Source organism: Emys orbicularis, chromosome 4, assembly GCF_028017835.1.
Source record: "Emys orbicularis isolate rEmyOrb1 chromosome 4, rEmyOrb1.hap1, whole genome shotgun sequence".
In the NCBI taxonomy this organism is placed as follows: domain Eukaryota; kingdom Metazoa; phylum Chordata; order Testudines; family Emydidae; genus Emys; species Emys orbicularis.
This window is the reverse complement of record NC_088686.1, coordinates 84,863,738-84,882,453: the sequence shown is the minus strand read 5'-3', so window position 1 is coordinate 84,882,453 and position 18,716 is coordinate 84,863,738. Positions and strand designations below refer to the sequence as shown.

The following is an 18,716-nucleotide window of genomic DNA, read 5'->3' as shown; positions in this document are numbered from 1 at the left end:
TTTTTGGTAGCCTTGTCTCAGCTCCTTGATTTTCACGCGGCACTGCGTTGCATCCCGGCTGTATCCTCTCTCTGCCATGGCTTTAGAGATCTTCTCGTAGATCTTTGCATTCCTTCTTTTGGAGCGCAGCTCGGAAAGCACGGACTCATCGCCCCACACAGCGATGAGATCCAAGACTTCCCGATCAGTCCATGCTGGGGCCCTCTTTCTATTAGATTGCACGGCCATCTCTGCTGGAGAGCTCTGCATCGTTGCCAGTGCTGCTGAGCTCGCCACGATGTCCAAACAGGAAATGAGATTCAAACTGCCCAGACAGGAAAAAGAATTCAAATTTTCCCGGGGCTTTTCCTGTGTGGCTGGTCAGAGCGTCAACAGAGTGGTGCACTGTGGGATAGCTCCCGGAGCTATTAGCGTCGATTTCCATCCACACCTAGCCTAATTCGATATGGCCATTTCGAATTTAGCGCTACTCCTCTCGTTGGGGAGGAGTACAGAAGTCGAATTTAAGAGAGCTCTATGTCGAACTAAATAGCTTCGTGGTGTGGACGGGTGCAGGGTTAATTCGATGTAACGGCGCTAAATTCGACATAAAAGCCTAGTGTAGACCAGGCCTAAGACTAATCAGAAATGTAGGGCTGGAAGGGACCTCAGGAGGTCCTCTAATCCTACCCTCTGTGTTGAGGCAGTACTTAGTATACCTAGACTATCCCTGAGAGTTGTTTGTCTAACCTGCTCTTAAAAACTGCCAGTGGCAGGGATTTCACAACCTCCCATGGAAGCCTGTTCCAGTGCTTAAAAATCATTATAGTTAAGCTTTTCTTAATAGCTAACCTAAATCTCCCTTGCTGCAGAATAAGCTGATTACATCTTGTCCTACCTTCAGTGGACATGGAGAACAACTGATGACCGTCCTGTTTATAACAGACCTTAACAGTGGTTTCCAACCTTCTTAAGCACAAGATCACTTTTTGAATTTAAGTGCAACCCAGTATCTACCTCAAAGAAAATGTAGAAATAACAGTAATCATACAAACCTAAACACCCTTACTCTGCCCGTTGCCCCGCCCCTTTCCTGAGGCCATGCCCCTGCCCCGCCCATTCTCTGAGGCCCTGCCCTGCTCACTCCATCCCCCCTCCCTCCATTGCTCGCTCTCCCTCACCCTCACTCACCTAACTGCTTTAATTAAATTACCTACACCTGTAAGTTTCAAATACGCAGATACTTACCAATGGGTATGGCACAGTCAAGGCTTTCTCAGCAAAGGGACTATTTTTACCTTGAAGCCAGGCTGCAATGCTAGGGCAGGGCCAATACCTGCCCTTCCCTCATCAGGTTTTGAGGGTGGGAAAAGGCATGTGTGACGGTCCCTGGGGATGGAGCCAGCGCTGGACACAGTGTCTGCAGGGAGCAGAAATCAGCGCGGTCATGGCAGATGTCATCACTGACCCACGGGGCTGGGTGGCCTGCTGAGATGAGTGACAGGGTGGAGGTGGCACTCCCTCCCCGGCGCCCTGTGATGCCTGGCCTGTGCCCAACCATCTGGGGCTGGCATGAGCCGCCTGGCATCGCTGCTCACCTCCCAAACATTCTTCCACACCTCTCTAGGGGGATGTGTCCCACAGTTTGACTAAGGCGGGATATGATAAAGGTCTATAAAATCATGACTGGTGTGGAGAAAGTAAATAAGGAAGTGTTATTTACTCCTTCTCATAACACAAGAATTAGGGGTCACCAAATGAAATTAATAGGCAGCAGGTTTAACACACACAAAAGGAAGTATTTTTTCACACAAACGCACAGTCAACCTGTGGAACTCTTTGCCAGAGGATGTTGTGAAGGGTTCAAAAAAGAACTAGATAAGTTCCTGGAGGATAGGTCCATCAATGGCTATTAGCTAGGATGGGCAGGGATGCAAAACCATGCTCTGAAGTGTCCCTAGCCTCTGTTCGCTAGAATCTGGGAATGGGCGACAAGAATGGATCGCTTGATGATTGCCTGTTCTGTTCATTCCCTCTGAAGCACCTGGCATTGGCCACTGTCGGAAGACAGGATACTGGGCTAGCTGGACTATTGGTCTGACCCAGTATGGCATTCTTATGTTCTTAAATGGGTCTAAGGCCAGATGGGTCAAATGGGGAAGTGTGGGGGTAGCTATATCACAATCAGGGCTGTCCCTAGACATTTTGGTGCCCTACACAGCCCCAGGCCTCCGCGGGAGGGGAGGCTGAGCCCAAGGTCTGTGGGGTGCATGAGCAGGCTTGGGGGGGTAGGGGGAAACCGCCCCCCAGCACGAGCCGGTGGAGCAGAGCGGGTTGGGGCCAGGTCATTCCTCTTCCTGCCACCCGCTGATTGCAGGGCAGGCAGGCCCGACCCGCACTCACGGGGCAGCGGGAAGTGAAGTGACCCAGCTCTAACCCGCTCTGCTCTGCTACCCTGGTGGAGCAGAGTGGACTGGGGCCGGGTAGTTCCACTTCCCGCCACCCGGTGAGTGCGGGGTCGGGCCTATTGCAGTCCCCCAGGACATAGCTCAGGGGAAGGGCTGGAGTGGCGGGTAGGCCTGGGGCAGAGTAGGGGTGGGAAAAGGCGGGGTGGGGGTGGAGCAGGGGCAGGGCTATGGGGAAGGGGTGGAGTGGGGGCGGGGGTGGGAAAAGGCGGGGCGGAGCAGGGGCGAGGGCTATGAGGAAGGGGTGGGAAGGGGTGGGTGTGGAGCAGGGGCGGGGGCTTTGGGGAAGAGGCGGGGTGGGGGCGGAGCAGGGGCAGCTTTCCTGGCCGGCTCAACCAGCTGGGGGATCGGGCTGGCCGCTGGAGCAGCACGCAGCTGCGTAGGGCACCAGGAAATTTGGGGCAATTAGTTTAGTTTGTGTATGGGTAAGGATGGCCCTGATCACAATTCAGTTTTCTGTGTGGTATACTTTTAAATGAATCCCTGCCTGTGTTGTGAGGCAGTGCAAAATGGCTATCACACAGCAAAAGCTTCCTCTCATGGAGATCCTGGCAGCCACATCAGGGTCACCACATTCAGCCAAATTCAGAGAGACATGAAGATATAAACATGAAGCGGGATTATATTGTAGGGCTTACCTGAGGGTTAATTTACATAGACAACCTGGATCCCCAGTAGACGCTATACCAACTGTTATGTCAGCCCAAAGTAGACTGCATACAGTGTCTCTAAACCTCTGAGTAGTTCAGGCCAGAGCCCAATAGATGGAGGATCTCTCAGCCCAGGCAGATTTTGCTCCTCCCTGGAACCAAGGGCTCCTGCTGTAGCCCAAACTATTGCATTTTAAAGACCTGCTTTGCTAATGAGGCCCACCTGTCAGTTCCTGCCTTCAGGCCTGATTTTGGGGGTACAGAGCAAGAATAAGAAACCAAGTATTTTTTCTCCTTCACTAAGAAAGTAACTCCTTCCTCTCGGAGTGGAGGAGGTGCACCTCACATGGCAGAAGGTGGAATTCCTACTGTGGGAGTTGATCAGAGCATTCTTGTTTCCATTGGTCTGGCGTCACAAGATTTGAACTAGAATCCCTTCTATTTGGCTTTTCTTTGCTGGGAGCATACAATGCACTTAAAGCAGACTGTTTCTGCTTCAGGCACTGTGCTTATTAAGGGTGAGGAAAACTGTTTACATTTAAAAAAGTGAATGCAATTCCATGACATGACTCTGGAAGCAGGAAGATACTAAAAACCAAGTGAGGGGAGGGCCTTGGAACAGAGGCTGATGATGCCATGACTTTTCCAAATGGAAATCCAAAAAATTATGCAGAAGCAGAAAACAGTTCTAAGAAGCATGAAAGGCAGAGTTGTTCCAAGAGAAGCAAGATAATTAGAGGCTTTATGGCATATTTTATAGATTCCATGTAAATTTGCTTGAAGTCCAATATGCTCCTTGTGTTGCTAATGAAATGGCTGCTAATTAACACAATAGCAACAATTAACAAAAAGTGATGTTACCTGAATCAGTAGGATTTGAAACCAGCATCAAAGAGAAAAAATTAAATTAGGAACTAACAAAGAACAGAGGGAGTATCTGGTTCAGAAAGGCAATGATTCATATAATCATCTAGTGATTTTTCATGCAATACATTTTTTATTAGCGTCAATAATAATAAAATATTGGCAGTTATAAGTGTTGCACAAAGAAGTTCTACAAGTCTATTTCTGAAACATCCACATTTAGAAGCCCTTAGAGTCAGTTGCATTTGCTGAATCTGTTTTCAAGCAGAAATTAATTAAAGCATATCCATACTGGAAATTTTGCTAGGTATGCCCTTTTAAACTCTTAACTGTTTTTCAGACAAAAATATCAGGCTAATGCCAGAAGATTGCATACAACTCTGAATATACAAAGTTGTTTGCTGTGCAAAGGACCTGCGCAGCTCAAATCTTTGTTGTGAAAGCCATCATAAGTAATAGATAAAATTTACACAAGATGCTGAAGCAGCAACTACATGTACCTGCATGCTCAGAACTCTACAGAGAGGCAGGGCATTCCTTACTTACTTAAAATGCACCTCAATTTAATTTTCAATTGTAAAACACTCAAAAGCTTTCCCCCAAAATAATGCAATTTCAATGGCTTCATAATTCATTTGAAAAACATTGCTAAACATATTTCAGCAAGAAGTAGGATTTCAACTACATTAATAAGATCATAAGAAATTTTACTTCTAAACAACAGCAGGAGAATTCACTGGCTGAAGGATAATAAAACATATTGGAGAAGAGAGAAAAACATAATTGCAAATTCATAGAACATTAAGAAATTACAATTTTCTAGCACGTAATCTGTATTTTCCCATGTTTTTTCCATATACAGCTTTTTCTAAAAGATGGTATTTTCCTCCAAATGTGGCATCACAGAATGTTCTGCCTCTCTCTGACTGATAACACACAATGTGCCCCTTTTTCCAGACAGCTGTTGACAGTAATGTATCTGAGAGAGAGCACTTTGTGAAGCACGATTTATAAATCAGAGGGCAAAACTCCACCACCCCATAGTTAGAGAATTGGGAAAATATTTAGCAATACAAACAGAAAAAAAGATGTTTATCTTTTTGTCTCCAGATTAAAAGCAGAGCATCCAGATCATGGTCATCACAGTCGCAATGCTGAAGGTTGTTTTACTAACCACTGTGGCTGGACTCTTGTTGCAAAAGTCCTTTTGACAGCAGTGGAAATCAAAGTTGTCAGCACCAAAATCATCAGCAATCTCATTCATCTTGCATCGGGAGTATTTCCAGCAGGCATAGGTTTTCAAATCAGCTTAAAAAAAAAAAAAGTCAAAAAAAGAGTTAGAAGCAGGATACCATACTGTTTGCTTCTCTATAGAAAGAAGCAGAATCACTGCCCTGGTCTGAACATGCCCAGTTCTTGTCGTTCAAACTCCTTTCAACATGTTCAGTCACTCTTCTGTGAACACGCGCTATAAACATGCTGGTGGGAACACAATATGTGAGGCAACAACAGGCTTGTCGTCAGATCAGTATTAACTTGAGATATGACTCAAGTATTCCCTCTAACTTAATGTCTACACACAAATCTCTAGCTCAACTGAAATAGTGCTTTAAACTCGAGCTAGTTGGCCCATCAGGGATCTGGGTTGAATCTCAAGTGCTGCTGTCTTTTAAGCTAATAATGCAGTGGGGATGCAATTACGGCCAACAGCTTGAGTTAGCACAACTCATAAGCTACACACAGTGATTGGGTTACCAGCTAAGTGTTCTTTCACAGGAAAACCTGGAATGAACTATTCATTGCTGGATAATGCCCAGTTTGTGCTCAGTTCTCATCACAGAGTCTACAGTTTAATGAAAACACTATATAGAATAGTGTCCTTTTCTAGTTGTGCCTGTGAAGTTTCCTTCATGCTCATGGATTCACAAGCTTGCAGCTTCAATACATTTTGGTAGTGACAGAACTGGGGGCATTTAAAGACCCCCATTATCACAAGACACCATAGCCAGTCCCTATTTTGGAGAGGAAGAATGAAATGGGGGTGGGGAAGAGGGAGTGTGTGTGGTGGAATCTAAAGATAGTAGAAACATATTTCAGTCTGGCAGTCATTTCTTTTACAAAAGGAGTTAGGCGCTGTCTACATGAGAAAGTTGCACTAATTTAAAAAGGTGAGATGTTCAACTGATGCAAAAGAATACATGGAAACTCTTGTATAGTATTGGTTTAAGAATGGCTTATTTCAATTTTAGTTTTCTTAAATGAATACAAGAGTTTCCACACAGCCTTTTGCATCAGTTTAACTGAATCAATTTAAAATCTCACTTTCAGTTAAAATAATGCAACTCTCTCATGTAGACAAGCCCTCAGTTAAAGGCTCCATTTACAGCTCACCATATGATCTCCCAGCCATTCTTGTAGGAATCCCAACCTACAAAATGCAAGAGGCAAAGTCACGGTTTGGTTTGGGCAGTGTGGGATCTCTGACTAGGCAGGTTGTTTACCCCAGCAATTCTGTCTCTTTAAAAAGTTAGGCGTGGAGTAAATCCAGGTCCAAAAGAAACTTCTAGTCACTGGCTTCCTTTAGTTTATGCTTAAAGAAATAACAAAACTCTAGGTTAGCTTGCTTCAATCAAGCCCACAGTGATAGCTCACTTACTGAGTATATAGTTCTATACAGTCTGGCCAACTGCTTCAGTTCCAGGGCTGCCCGGGGGGAGAGGGAGGGGGGTCAAGTGGGGCAATTTGCCCCAGGCCCCCACGAGAGTTTTTCGGGGCCCCTGGAGCAGGGTCCTTCACTCGCTCCGGGGGCCCTGTAAAACTCTCGCAGGGCCTGGGCCCCCGGAGCTTCTTCCGCTCCGGTTCTTCGGCGGCAGTTCGGCGGCGGGGGGTCCTTCCGCCCCGGGACCCGCTGCCGAAGTGCCGGGTCTTTGGCGGCAATTCAGCAGCGGGGACCCTCTGCCGCCGAAGACCCCAGGCCCCATGAATCCTCTGGGCGGCCCTGTTCAGTTCTGAGCTTCTTTCTCAGGAAGAACATTCTCTCCCACAACAATCCTCTCTCTTCTGAAGGACTATCATTTATAAGAGCTCAAATCCATGCCAGCTGAACCACTTATTGCTTCTCAGTGCCTCTTAGCATTTCCCTTACTACTAGGAAGTATAAGCCCTATAATGGAAAATATGATTATGACCAGAAAACAGACTTCCTCCTATGAGGTTTCCTACAGTTCTTCATTCCTTGCTATTGCTTAGCTGTTTCTCAGAAAAGGTGAAGAATAAGTGCAATGTTGATGTCATCCACACTTGGCATTCAACACGTGGAAAAACCTTGTTCCTCCAGGCAGAGTCATGTTTTCAGGTCAATAACTCCTATGCTAGATTATATATATATATATATATATATATATATATTTATTTATTTATTTATTTATTTATTTATTTATTTACTATTCTGCAATAAAAAAGCATGCACCCAGTGTTCTGGGTGCTCATGACAATCTTTGAAAGAGATAAGTGGATATGACATTCTGGTGTCAGAATGGTTCATTTTTTGAAATATGCTTTGATTGTTCTGAATTTTTCAATCATAAGTTTATTTTAAGTGAACTATAATTATGCTGAGAACAAATGACGTGAAGTGCACTTTATCCACTACAGTCTTATGCTGCCTTGCTGTTAATTCATTCACTTGGACTACTTCAATTTGACATTTTTATTTACCTGGATATATGACAAATGTTGTACATCAGATACACACACCACCATTTATCTTTATCAGGTGCTCAAAAAACAAATTGTACTGATGATTATTATCAGCATGTAATTCAAACGGTCTTTTATCATGAACTAAATTAACAAACCAGAGTCGGACATTTCCAGACTTGAAATGCACAGACTTTGAATGAGTTAATTTTTCTGTATTTATTTTATTCTGTGGGATAGTATACATACCAAACCTGATCTGTAAGCAACTATCATCTCCATGGGGGCAAGTAGCATTGGTTGAACACAATGAAGGACTATCTGCACAGATGTAACACTTCAGGGCATATCCTAAACAAGAAAATAATATTTTATCATTACATAGGAACCAGCTGCTTTCCTAATACAAATTCAAAATGCTCATAATGAAGGACTTTTCAATATCTGTTAGACTAAACCATTTTAAATCCTCAAATAATAAAAAGAAGACTATTCTTCTTTAAGTACTGCAAGAGCCCCTTAGGCTGCAAATTATTTATGAGTCTCTCAATTTATCAACCCAAGTTCAGGGAAGCAGCAGCTGCATTTAAATAAAGCAAATTGGGACTGCATCCAACTGCTGCAATGCATAAACTGAGCCTTAAGCTTTACCAGCCCAGGGACATTAACCTGAGTTTCCTACATCTTTGTTTTACTGGTGACATTGATTCAGAACTGCTTATCCTTTTAATCAGACTCTTTGTCCTTTCCTTCTCATTGCTTCTTGCCCCACCCCTCAACCCTTCTTTCTTTCCCTCATCTCATCTCTTCTGTTCCATAAACTGACTCTCTTCCTACTTTTTCCCCCTGTCCTGAACTATGCGTGTTCTCATAAATCTTCAACACTATGCTGGTGACATCTTTTCCTAATCCTGACTGCTAGCACACTCCCTTCCTATCATTAACCTCCTTGTATCTCATGCTCTAATTTCTTATTCCTTTTTTCCCTACTCATCTCTGTTCTCATAAATCTTCAGCATTCTAGAATATCTGTCCTAATCCAGACTGCTAGCCAGAGCCAGCTCCAGCATTTCTGCCGCCCCCAAGCAAAAAAAAAGCCGCGATTGGCGGCGGCAGTTCAGCGGCAGGTCCTTCGCTCCTAGAGGGAGGGAGGGACCTGCCGCCCCCGAATTGCCGCAGGTGCCGCCCCTCTCCCTTGGCCACCCCAAGCACCTGCTTGTTAAGCTGGTGCCTGGAGCCGGCCCTGCCGCTAGCATACACTTCCCTCATTTTTCCACATCATTAACTTCCTTGTCTCTTATGCTCTTTTTCTTTTACCCTTCTTGCTCCCATCTCATCCTATGTTCCCACTGAAATATATGCTACTGATTTTTTTCAAAGAAGCAAATACGTGTTGTGGCAAACCCAGGACAAACAGCTACAAAGGGGGTAGTAATCAGTCCCAGGGGGTTAAAAAGGCCTCTCCCAAGCCACTGAAGAGAGAGAACCATGGGGAAATAAGGTTCAGCTGGGCAAGGGGTTACTAGGGAACTAATTAGGTTCAGCTGGCTCCAACTGCTTGGGACCTTTTTAAACCCTCCCCGGCGTGGAAGGAGGGGGGAGAGAGAGTGAGAGAACCAGGGAAGCTGCCAGTAAGTTAGGAGCAGCAAGGCTCTGAACCCTTCCTGCAAGGAAGGCTGCACTCTGTCCCCAGAAGGGAAGATAAACCAGCACAAGGGGCTGACTGAGAAAAGGACTAGCCAAACCCTGGGCTACCTGCAAGGATTTGCCTTGCCCAAGCCTGTGTCTCCAAGGCCAAAAAGGACTGAGCCTGCTGAGGAGAAGAAGGTACTTTGCCACACGTGGTGTCAGGGGTGGGATCGAGTGAGGCGTTGTGGCAAGCCATCTCAGGGCAAGGTAAATCACACACACACACACACACACACACACACACACAAATATGGAGGACGTAGTGAAGGCGTTGATTCAGGCCACTGCGGCCCAACAAGAGGCTACCCGAGTACAGATGACAGCCCAGCAAGAGTCAGTACGTGTCCAACAGGAGACAAACCAATTGCTGATGAACCAGGCGGCCCAAGATCGAGCCACCCTGAATGATGTAGTGAACCAGTTGAAAGCCCTGACCACGCTGACGCATGGGCCCCAGGGGACCCGGCCGCTACGCGCAAGCAACTATTTACAGAAGATGACAACGGATGATGATATAGAGGCGTATCTCCTTGCATTCGAGAGGACGGCACTGCGGGAGGCTTGGCCCCAAGATCAGTGGGCAGGCCTCCTGGCTCCATTTCTGTGTGGGGAGGCTCAGAAGGCCTATTTCGATATGACCATAGAAGCAGCTATGGATTACCCCCAGCTGAAGGCGGAAATCCTGGCGAGGTCAGGGGTGACGCCGGCCATAAGGGCCCAGCGCTTCCACGAGTGGAAGTACCGGGACGACAAAGCGCCGAGGTCCCAGCTATTTGACTTGATCCACCTCGCCCGGAAGTGGCTCCGCCCTGAGACCCATGGGCCGGAGAAGGTGGTGGAAATCCTGGTGTTGGACAGGTACATGAGGGGGTTGCCGCCGGGCGTACGAGGGTGGGTCCGGCAAAATGATCCCTCCTCGTATGATGAGCTAGTTGCCCTCGTAGAGAGACACTTAGCAGCCCAAGAACTTTCTCGGACCCCCGGGGAAGGAAGGCGCCAGAATCGGAGACCAGTCTCTGCACTGAGGCCCCGGTTTGCCCTAGCGCCAGGCCGGACAATGGAGGGGAGGAAAGAGGCAGAAGAGCAGCCCGCGGTCCCGGAGAGACTTGAGGACTGGGGGAGAAAGACTTGAGAGATAAAGCCCAGCAGCCCGAAAAATAGGGGGCTGCCCCGAGCGGGGTACCGATGTTATGCCTGTGGCGAAATGGGGCATATCGCTGCCCAATGCCCGAATCTAGGAGAGCCTATGCAATGCGAACTGGGAGATATAGGGGGACCATGTGAGCTAATAAGTCTAGTCGGGGTTGCAATGGTCCCTCATAGATACACTAGGCCAGTTAAGATGAATGGTATAAAGACCACAGCCTTAGTAGACTCGGGAAGTGCAATCACGTTAGTCTCGGGGAAGCTGGTCGGGCAAGACCAACTATCCCGGGCCAAACGCTCGGGAATATCCTGTGTGCATGGGGATGTCAGCCACAAGTACTCCAACTATTATCCAACCATCCCCGTAAAAATAGAAGTTCTCGGAAGCCCCACTAGGTTGACGGTGGGAGTAGTTCCAAAACTCCCCTACCCTGTCCTTATCGGACGAGACTTCCCGGGGTTTGATAGCCTACTCCCCGGGGAGGAGGTAGAAGAAAATAATGACCCTGGGACCCAGGGCGTGGCCCAGATCGTTAACCCTCCCCCGGCCTTCCATTAATTTAGCCAGGATTTGTTCTCCCCGCCGGGGAAGTCCAGGAAGACTAGGAGGGAATGGAGGGCGGATAAAAGGAGGGGGACGAGGGTCCTGACCCAGTGCCAGAAGTCTACGCTTGTAGGGGAAAGAAGGGGCTCGACTGACCGTGGGACTGGGTCGGCGATCAACAACCCTATCGCCGGACCTGGTTCCCCAGGGGCTTTCCCCGAGGGGGAGACGGAGGTAGACCCCCCCGAGTTTAGACAAATGGGGACCGCACGCGGGAATTTTGGTCAGGATCAGGCCAATGATCCCATATACCACAATATTCTCAAAGAAGTAGTCGAGGTAAATGGGGTACCCGTGGAGGGGAGAGTTAAGGGCACGGGGCCATATTATATGATTAAGAATGACCTGCTATACAGAGTAGTCCGGGTCCAAGAGCAAGTCATACAACAACTCTTGGTCCCACGGAAGCATCAAAGAGCCGTAATGGAGCTGGCCCACAGCCATCTGTTCGGGGGCCATCTAGGGGTAGATAAGACCCTGGATCGGATTCTACAGAGGTTTTTTTGGCCTGGCATTTTTGCAGCGGTCCGGCGATATTGCACAACTTGTCCGGAATGCCAGATACATGGACCCCGACCCCACTTAAGGGCCCCTCTGGTACCTCTGCCAATTATCGAGGTCCCATTTGAGCGTATAGCTATGGACATAGTAGGGCCATTGGAAAAGTCAGCCCGGGGCCATCAATACATTCTGGTAGTACTAGATTATGCCACCCGATACCCCGAGGCCGTACCCCTACGGAATACCACGTCCAAGACCATAGCCAAAGAATTAGTCCAGATTTTTTCCAGAGTAGGAATACCTAAGGAGATTCTGATGGACCAAGGGACCCCCTTTGTGTCTAAGCTGATGAAGGACCTGTGTACAATGCTCCACATACGGACCCTTAGAACATCGGTCTACCATCCCCAGACCGATGGCCTGGTCGAACGCTTTAATAGGACATTGAAGAACCTGTTACGGAAAGTGATTAGTCATGACGGGAAAGACTGGGACGCCCTGCTGCCTTACTTGCTGTTTGCCGTACGGGAGGTACCTCAGGCTTCCACTGGATTCTCCCCCTTCGAGCTGTTATACGGTCGCCACCCCAGGGGCATACTGGACCTGGCTAAAGAAGACTGGGAAGAACAGCCGAACCCTGGGAGAAACGTTGTTGAACATGTGTTGCAGATGAAAGACAGAATAGCCCAAGTCACCCCCCTGGTGCGCGAACACATGGAGAAGGCCCAAGGGGCACAACGGACAAGCTACGATCACCGAGCAACGACCCAGAAGTTCCAGGTGGGGGACCGGGTGATGGTGCTCATACCCACGGCCGAGAGCAAGCTCCTGGCCAGGTGGCAGGGGCCATACGAGGTAATAGAAGCGATAGGAGAAGTCGACTATAAGGTCCGACAGCCGGGCCGCCGGAAGCTGGAGCAGATCTACCATATAAATCTGCTGAAACCTTGGCACGATAGAGAAGCTCCGGTGGCTGCACTGGGGGTGCCATCCCCTAAAAGCAACCAGCCCGACCTGGTGGGGATATCCCCGGAGTTGACTCCGGAACAACGATCAGAAGTGATCAGCCTGATCAAACGCAACCAGGATGTGTTCTCCGAAAAGCCGGGCAGGACTACGGAGGTTCACCATCACATCCTCACGGAGCCTGGAGTGAAGGTGAATGTTAAGCCATACCGGATCCCAGAGGCCAAGAGAGAAGAGATTAGGACAGAGGTCAGGAAAATGCTGGCCTTAGGAGTCATTGAAGAATCTCATAGCCAATGGTCCAGTCCTGTGGTTTTAGTGCCTAAGCCGGACGGCAGTATGAGGTTCTGCAATGACTTCCGCAAACTCAATGAGGTGTCCCAATTTGATGCCTACCCTATACCCAGGATCGATGAGCTGATTGACAGATTGGGAAAGGCACGGTTTATGTCTACCCTTGACCTTACCAAGGGCTATTGGCAGATCCCCCTGGCCAAGGCCGACAAGGAGAAGACAGCCTTTGCAACGCCAGAAGGTCTATATCAGTACACTGTTCTCCCCTTTGGGTTGCATGGGGCCCCCGCTACTTTCCAACGGTTAATGGACAAACTGTTGCGACCCCATGGAAAGTACGCGGCAGCCTATCTCGATGACGTCATCATAGCCCCGACTGGGAGACTCACGTGGAGAAGGTGGAAGCGGTCCTGGACACCCTGAGGAAGGCAGGGCTGACTGCCAATCCCTCCAAATGTTCGATCGGGTTAGCTGAGGCTAAGTACCTTGGGTATATACTGGGGAGGGGCGTGGTGAAGCCCCAGCTCAACAAGTTAGAAGCTATACAGAAGTGGCCCCGACCACTCCGGAAGAAACAGGTCAGAGCATTCCTGGGACTAGTGGGGTACTATAGGCGGTTCATTCCCCACTTCGCCACCAGGGCATGCCCATTAACGGACCTAACAAAAGCTCGGGGCCCTGACATAGTAAAATGGTGTGCTGCGGCCGAGGGCGCTTTTGCGGATCTGAGGACGGCCCTCTGCACAGACCCTGTACTAGTAGCCCCAGACTGGGGGAAGGAGTTTATCCTACAAACCGACGCCTCTGAAGTAGGGCTGGGAGCGGTGCTTTCCCAAATGGTCGGAGATGATGAACACCCCGTCCTCTTCCTCAGTAGGAAGCTCCTACCTAGGGAACGGAAATACGCCGTGATGGAGAAGGAATGCCTGGCTGTGAAATGGGCCATAGAGAGCCTCCGCTACTATCTACTTGGACGGAGGTTTACCCTTGTCACGGACCATGCCCCTTTGCAGTGGATGCACCAAAACAAGGACAAAAACGCGAGATGGTTCCTGTCGCTTCAACCCTTCCACTTCACAGTACGACATAGGTCTGGGACCCGACATGACAATGCGGATGGCCTGTCGAGAGTGCACTGCTTTCCGACCCAAGTAGCCCAACCCCGTAGTGTTGAGCAGGGGGGTGGATATGTGGCAAACCCAGGACAAACAGCTACAAAGGGGGTAGTAATCAGTCCCAGGGGGTTAAAAAGGCCTCTCCCAAGCCACTGAAGAGAGAGAACCATGGGGAAATAAGGTTCAGCTGGGCAAGGGGTTACTAGGGAACTAATTAGGTTCAGCTGGCTCCAACTGCTTGGGACCTTTTTAAACCCTCCCCGGTGTGGAAGGAGGGGGGGAGAGAGAGTGAGAGAACCAGGGAAGCTGCCAGTAAGTTAGGAGCAGCAAGGCTCTGAACCCTTCCTGCAAGGAAGGCTGCACTCTGTCCCCAGAAGGGAAGATAAACCAGCACAAGGGGCTGACTGAGAAAAGGAATAGCCAAACCCTGGGCTACCTGCAAGGATTTGCCTTGCCCAAGCCTGTGTCTCCAAGGCCAAAAAGGACTGAGCCTGCTGAGGAGAAGAAGGTACTTTGCCACAGTGTCTGTCCATCGCTGCCTCCTGCTAAATGCAACATCAGACTTGCTCAAATGTGTGTGATCCCATCTTTAGGCTGTACCCTAAAACAGCTATAACCCTTCATACTATGACAAAAATGAATGTTTCTAGTTACCATTTTAAAACTAGAAAAGAAGAGATGATCATGACCATTCCTTTTTTGAAAATCTTGGCTCAAGTGCATTTGTTTTTGTATAACAAGTGTGCTTCAGGTGAAACCTTCTTTGAAACAGACCAATTTTCCCCAATCCTTGCATGAATCCTTAAGCATAGCTGCGGAGAGAAGGAACTGTGAGACAGCAGTAGCCAACAGTGGCTTCCCCAGGAATTGAATTTGGGGGGGGGGGGTGTTCGAATTTACGGGGGGGTGTCAGGGCCGATGGGGGGCGAGACTGTGAGGGTGAAGGTGGGCTGTATGGCACCATAGTAAAAACTGAAAAATGTTTCATGTCCATTTTATTAGATTTAACTCATGTTTTAAAATCATCACACAAATTAAAGTTGGCTACTCAAGCCTTCTATGAAGCACTACGTCTACATCCTTCTTGGTTTCTTGTTATAATTTTGCACAACTCTGTTAATGAACTTCTTGAATGCAATGCGTTCATCTTTGGTGACTTCTCATGTGTCCGGTACTTCCATTCTTTCAGTTGATATGCTCATTAGTTCATTCACATGATCAGGCAGAAGGTGACTTCTTTCAGAACACAAAATTCTATTAAATGATGAAAAAGAACGCTCAACTGTAGCTGTTGTGACTGGGAGTAGCAAGAGATGAATTCCTACTTCTTTCATCCCAGGAAACAGAACACAAAGATCGGGTTGGTCGAGCCACTAGTGATGATAAAAAAGAAGTTGAAGTCAAATTCTCATTCATTCGTCGTATGATATTGAACTCTGTGTTCAAATTTTCTATTCTGACCTGAGCACATGGCAGCCCCATTGCTGGTAGTGCCTCACTCCACTCAACTGTCGGTGTTTTATAGGACAGGCATCTGTAAAACCTACGTAGAGGTTGAGTAGAATCTAGAAGCCGCTGTTGTAGATTTTAAAGAATCAAGTCTGTGTACTTTTTCAGTTGTCTTAACAAACACTTCTTGTCTTCTTCACTTAAGGATTCAATATAAATGCCTTCATTAGTCAACTTCTGGACTGAAGTCTTTGCTTCTTCCAGTACTTTTTCAATGGATAGATCTCTGATTGATCCAAATGTAGCTTCTATTGCTGGACAAAGATCTACTACTGTTGTAGCAGATGCCTGGATGGCATTGTTTAATGACCCAGGTGGTTTCAACAGTAGACTTACGAGAGAGAGAATGGCAATAGTCTTCTCTGAATGTAGTAGCAAAAGTAATCCATCAGCCTCACTACTTAGATCCATCCCATCTTGGTAGATACTTTCCAAAGCCAGTAATAACGGCTGGAGTAATTTTAAGACAACAGCCAAGGATCGCTCATGAGAAAGCCAGCAGGTTTTCCCAGGTTGAATTTGAACTTCAGTCCCAGTGTATCTTCTATATTTTCCAAGATATTCAGTCTGTTTGGACTCTTGCTGAAAAAAGAATATAATGAAGACATTAAATTTATAGCTTTTTTTAATGTCTTTTGAAGATTCTGCAGCTCATACTAGTGCTAGTTGGAGTAGATGGCCTCTGCAGTGTGTATAGGAGAGATTAGGGTTACACTTTTCTCTGAGCAAAGCTTGTACTCCACCATGTCTCCCAGAGAAGTTTGCAGCTCCATCAAATGCACAAGCAGCCATCTGTTTGGGGTCCAATTGACAAGCATTTAACTCTTCTAAGATGTGGATTGTCACAGATGCAGCCGATGTGTCTTCTATAACTTGAACATCTAGAAATGCATCTACTGGCCTACCCTTGACATCAAGATAATGTACACAATGACTTAATACTTGATGCCCATTTGCATCGGTGCATTCATCAGCCATGTATGCAAATTTTTTGAATGTGGTGAGAGAGTTCTTCACTTTTTCAACTGTTGAGTCTTTCACTGTTGCACCGCATGCTTCTAGCCAGTCAGTTGAATTTCTTAAAGAAAGATAGTGAACATTTGCTGGTCTTGTTCGGAACCAGTGTTCAACTTCAGGACGAACAAGTGATAATGCACTTAACATTGGCCTCCGGTTTGTAGTGTGTGGTATCTCTTGCTTAAATAGAAAGTAGGATGCCACAGCCATGTTTGTTCGCATGAACTGTGTTGTGTCTCCAGCATTCTTAACAGCCTCATTAAGTACTTCTAAAATTGGCTTTGAAAGTGGGCTTATAAGGCTTTCTGCATGTTGATACACTCCAGAGGCCTGGTGTTTTGCAGCCTTTTCATGTAGTTTGTCAGCATTGGCTTTGCTGATCGGTTTGACAAACCAAGCTCCTCCACTTTTACCAATTATAGCATTGGGAAGTTTTCCTTCTTCATAAGCTTTTTTGCAAGAGGTGCACCAGTAGCCATCTTTTGTAACTTCAATAAATGGGAACACTTTGACCGACAAACATCGGGAACTGCCTTTAGGTTTTGGAGACACTGTTTCTTCAGTAGGTAGCTGTATTTGTGCTTCGGGCTGGTCGGATGTAGCTATACCACTTGAACCTTCAGATGACATGTTGATACATTCTTGGTTCTTGATGTGTTCTTCACCTTGGTTAGTTTTTGAGGCCTTTGAGTGGAAAAATTATTGTATTGTTTTTTGTCTTTTCATTTTCACTTTGACCTGCAACATATAAAAGAGATATGAATAAAGTAAATGTTTTGTTAGGATAATGCAAATTTAACATAAGGATAATGCAAGTTACACCAAAACACATAACAGGTCTAGATTTCTAAAAATATATAATTTTTTTTAAAAAATGTACTTAATTTAAATTGACTTTTGAAAAGTAAGCCCTCATGGGATAAGAGGGAAGTCCTCTCATGGATCAGTAACTGGTTAAAAGATGGGAAACAAAGAGTAGAAATAAATTATTAGTTTTCAGAATGGAGAGAGATAAATAGTGGTATCTCTGAGAGGTCAGTACTGGGACCATTACTGTTCAACATATTCATAAATGATCTGGAAAAATGGGTAAACAGTGAGGTGGCAAAATTTGCAGATTATACAAAACTATTCAAGATAGTTAAGTCCCAGGCAGACTGCGAAGAGTTACAAAGGGATCTCACAAAACTGGGTGACTGGGCAACAAAATGGCAGATGAAATTCAATGTTGATAAATGCAAAGTAATGCACATTGGAAAACAATCTCAACTATACATACAAAATGATGGAGTCTGAATTAGCTGTTAACACTCAAGAAAGAGACCTTGGAGTCATTGTGGATAGTTCTCTGAAAACATCCACTCAATGTGCAGTCACAGTCAAAAAAGCAAACAGAATGTTGGAAATTATTAAGAACGGGATAGATAATAAGACAGAAAATATCATATTGCCTCTATGTAAATCCATGGTACGTGCACACCTTGAATACTGTGCGCAGATCTGGTCACCCCATCCCAAAAAAGATATATTGGAATTGGAAAAGGTACAGAGATGGGCAACTAAAATGATTAGGGGTATGAAACAGGAGGAGAGATTAAAATGACTGGGAATTTTCAGCTTAGAAAAGAGATGACTAAGGGGGGATATGATAGAGGTCTATAAAATCTTGACTGGTGTGAAGAAAGTGAATAAGGAAATGTTATTTAATCCTTCACATAACACAAGAACTAGCAGTCACCCATTGAAATTAATAGGTAGCAGGTTTAAAAAAAAAAAAAAAAAAGGAAGTACTTCTTCACACAACATAAGTCAACCCGTGGAACTCTTTACCAGGGGATGCTGTGAAGACCAAAACTATAACAGGATTAAAAAATTAACTAGAAAAATTCCTGGAGAATAGGTCCATCAGTGACTATTAGCCAGGATGGGGAGGGATGCAACACCATGCTCTGAGTGTCCCTAGCCTGTTTGCCAGAAGCTGGGAATGGGCCACAGGGGATGGATCACTTGATGATTCCCTGTTCTGTTCATTCCCTCTGAAGCACCTGGCCTCGACCACTGTCGGAAGACAGGATACTGGGCTATATGGACCATTGGTCTGACCCAGTATGACCATTCTTATGTAAAAATTAATTATAATAATAAAAATGTTTAGTACAGAAACTCCCCAACATAATGACCTCTCAAGATAGCAACAATGTGAGACAACAAATTGGCA

The 18,716-nt window shown here is 46.4% G+C and overlaps 1 protein-coding gene across 1 annotated transcript in view; it reads right to left on the bottom strand.

Annotated features, from left to right (window-relative positions):
* Positions 1–5,069: 5,069 nt before the first annotated feature.
* The window catches only part of LOC135877040 (CD59 glycoprotein-like), a 28,361-nt gene continuing 14,714 nt past the window's right edge, over positions 5,070–18,716 (bottom strand). The window contains exons 3-4 of the mRNA XM_065402372.1: positions 7,907–8,008; positions 5,070–5,266 (exon numbers count right to left, since the gene is read on the bottom strand). Of these exons, the coding sequence (XP_065258444.1) occupies positions 5,070–5,266; positions 7,907–8,008 (299 nt within the window). The remainder of the gene's footprint in view (positions 5,267–7,906; positions 8,009–18,716) is intronic.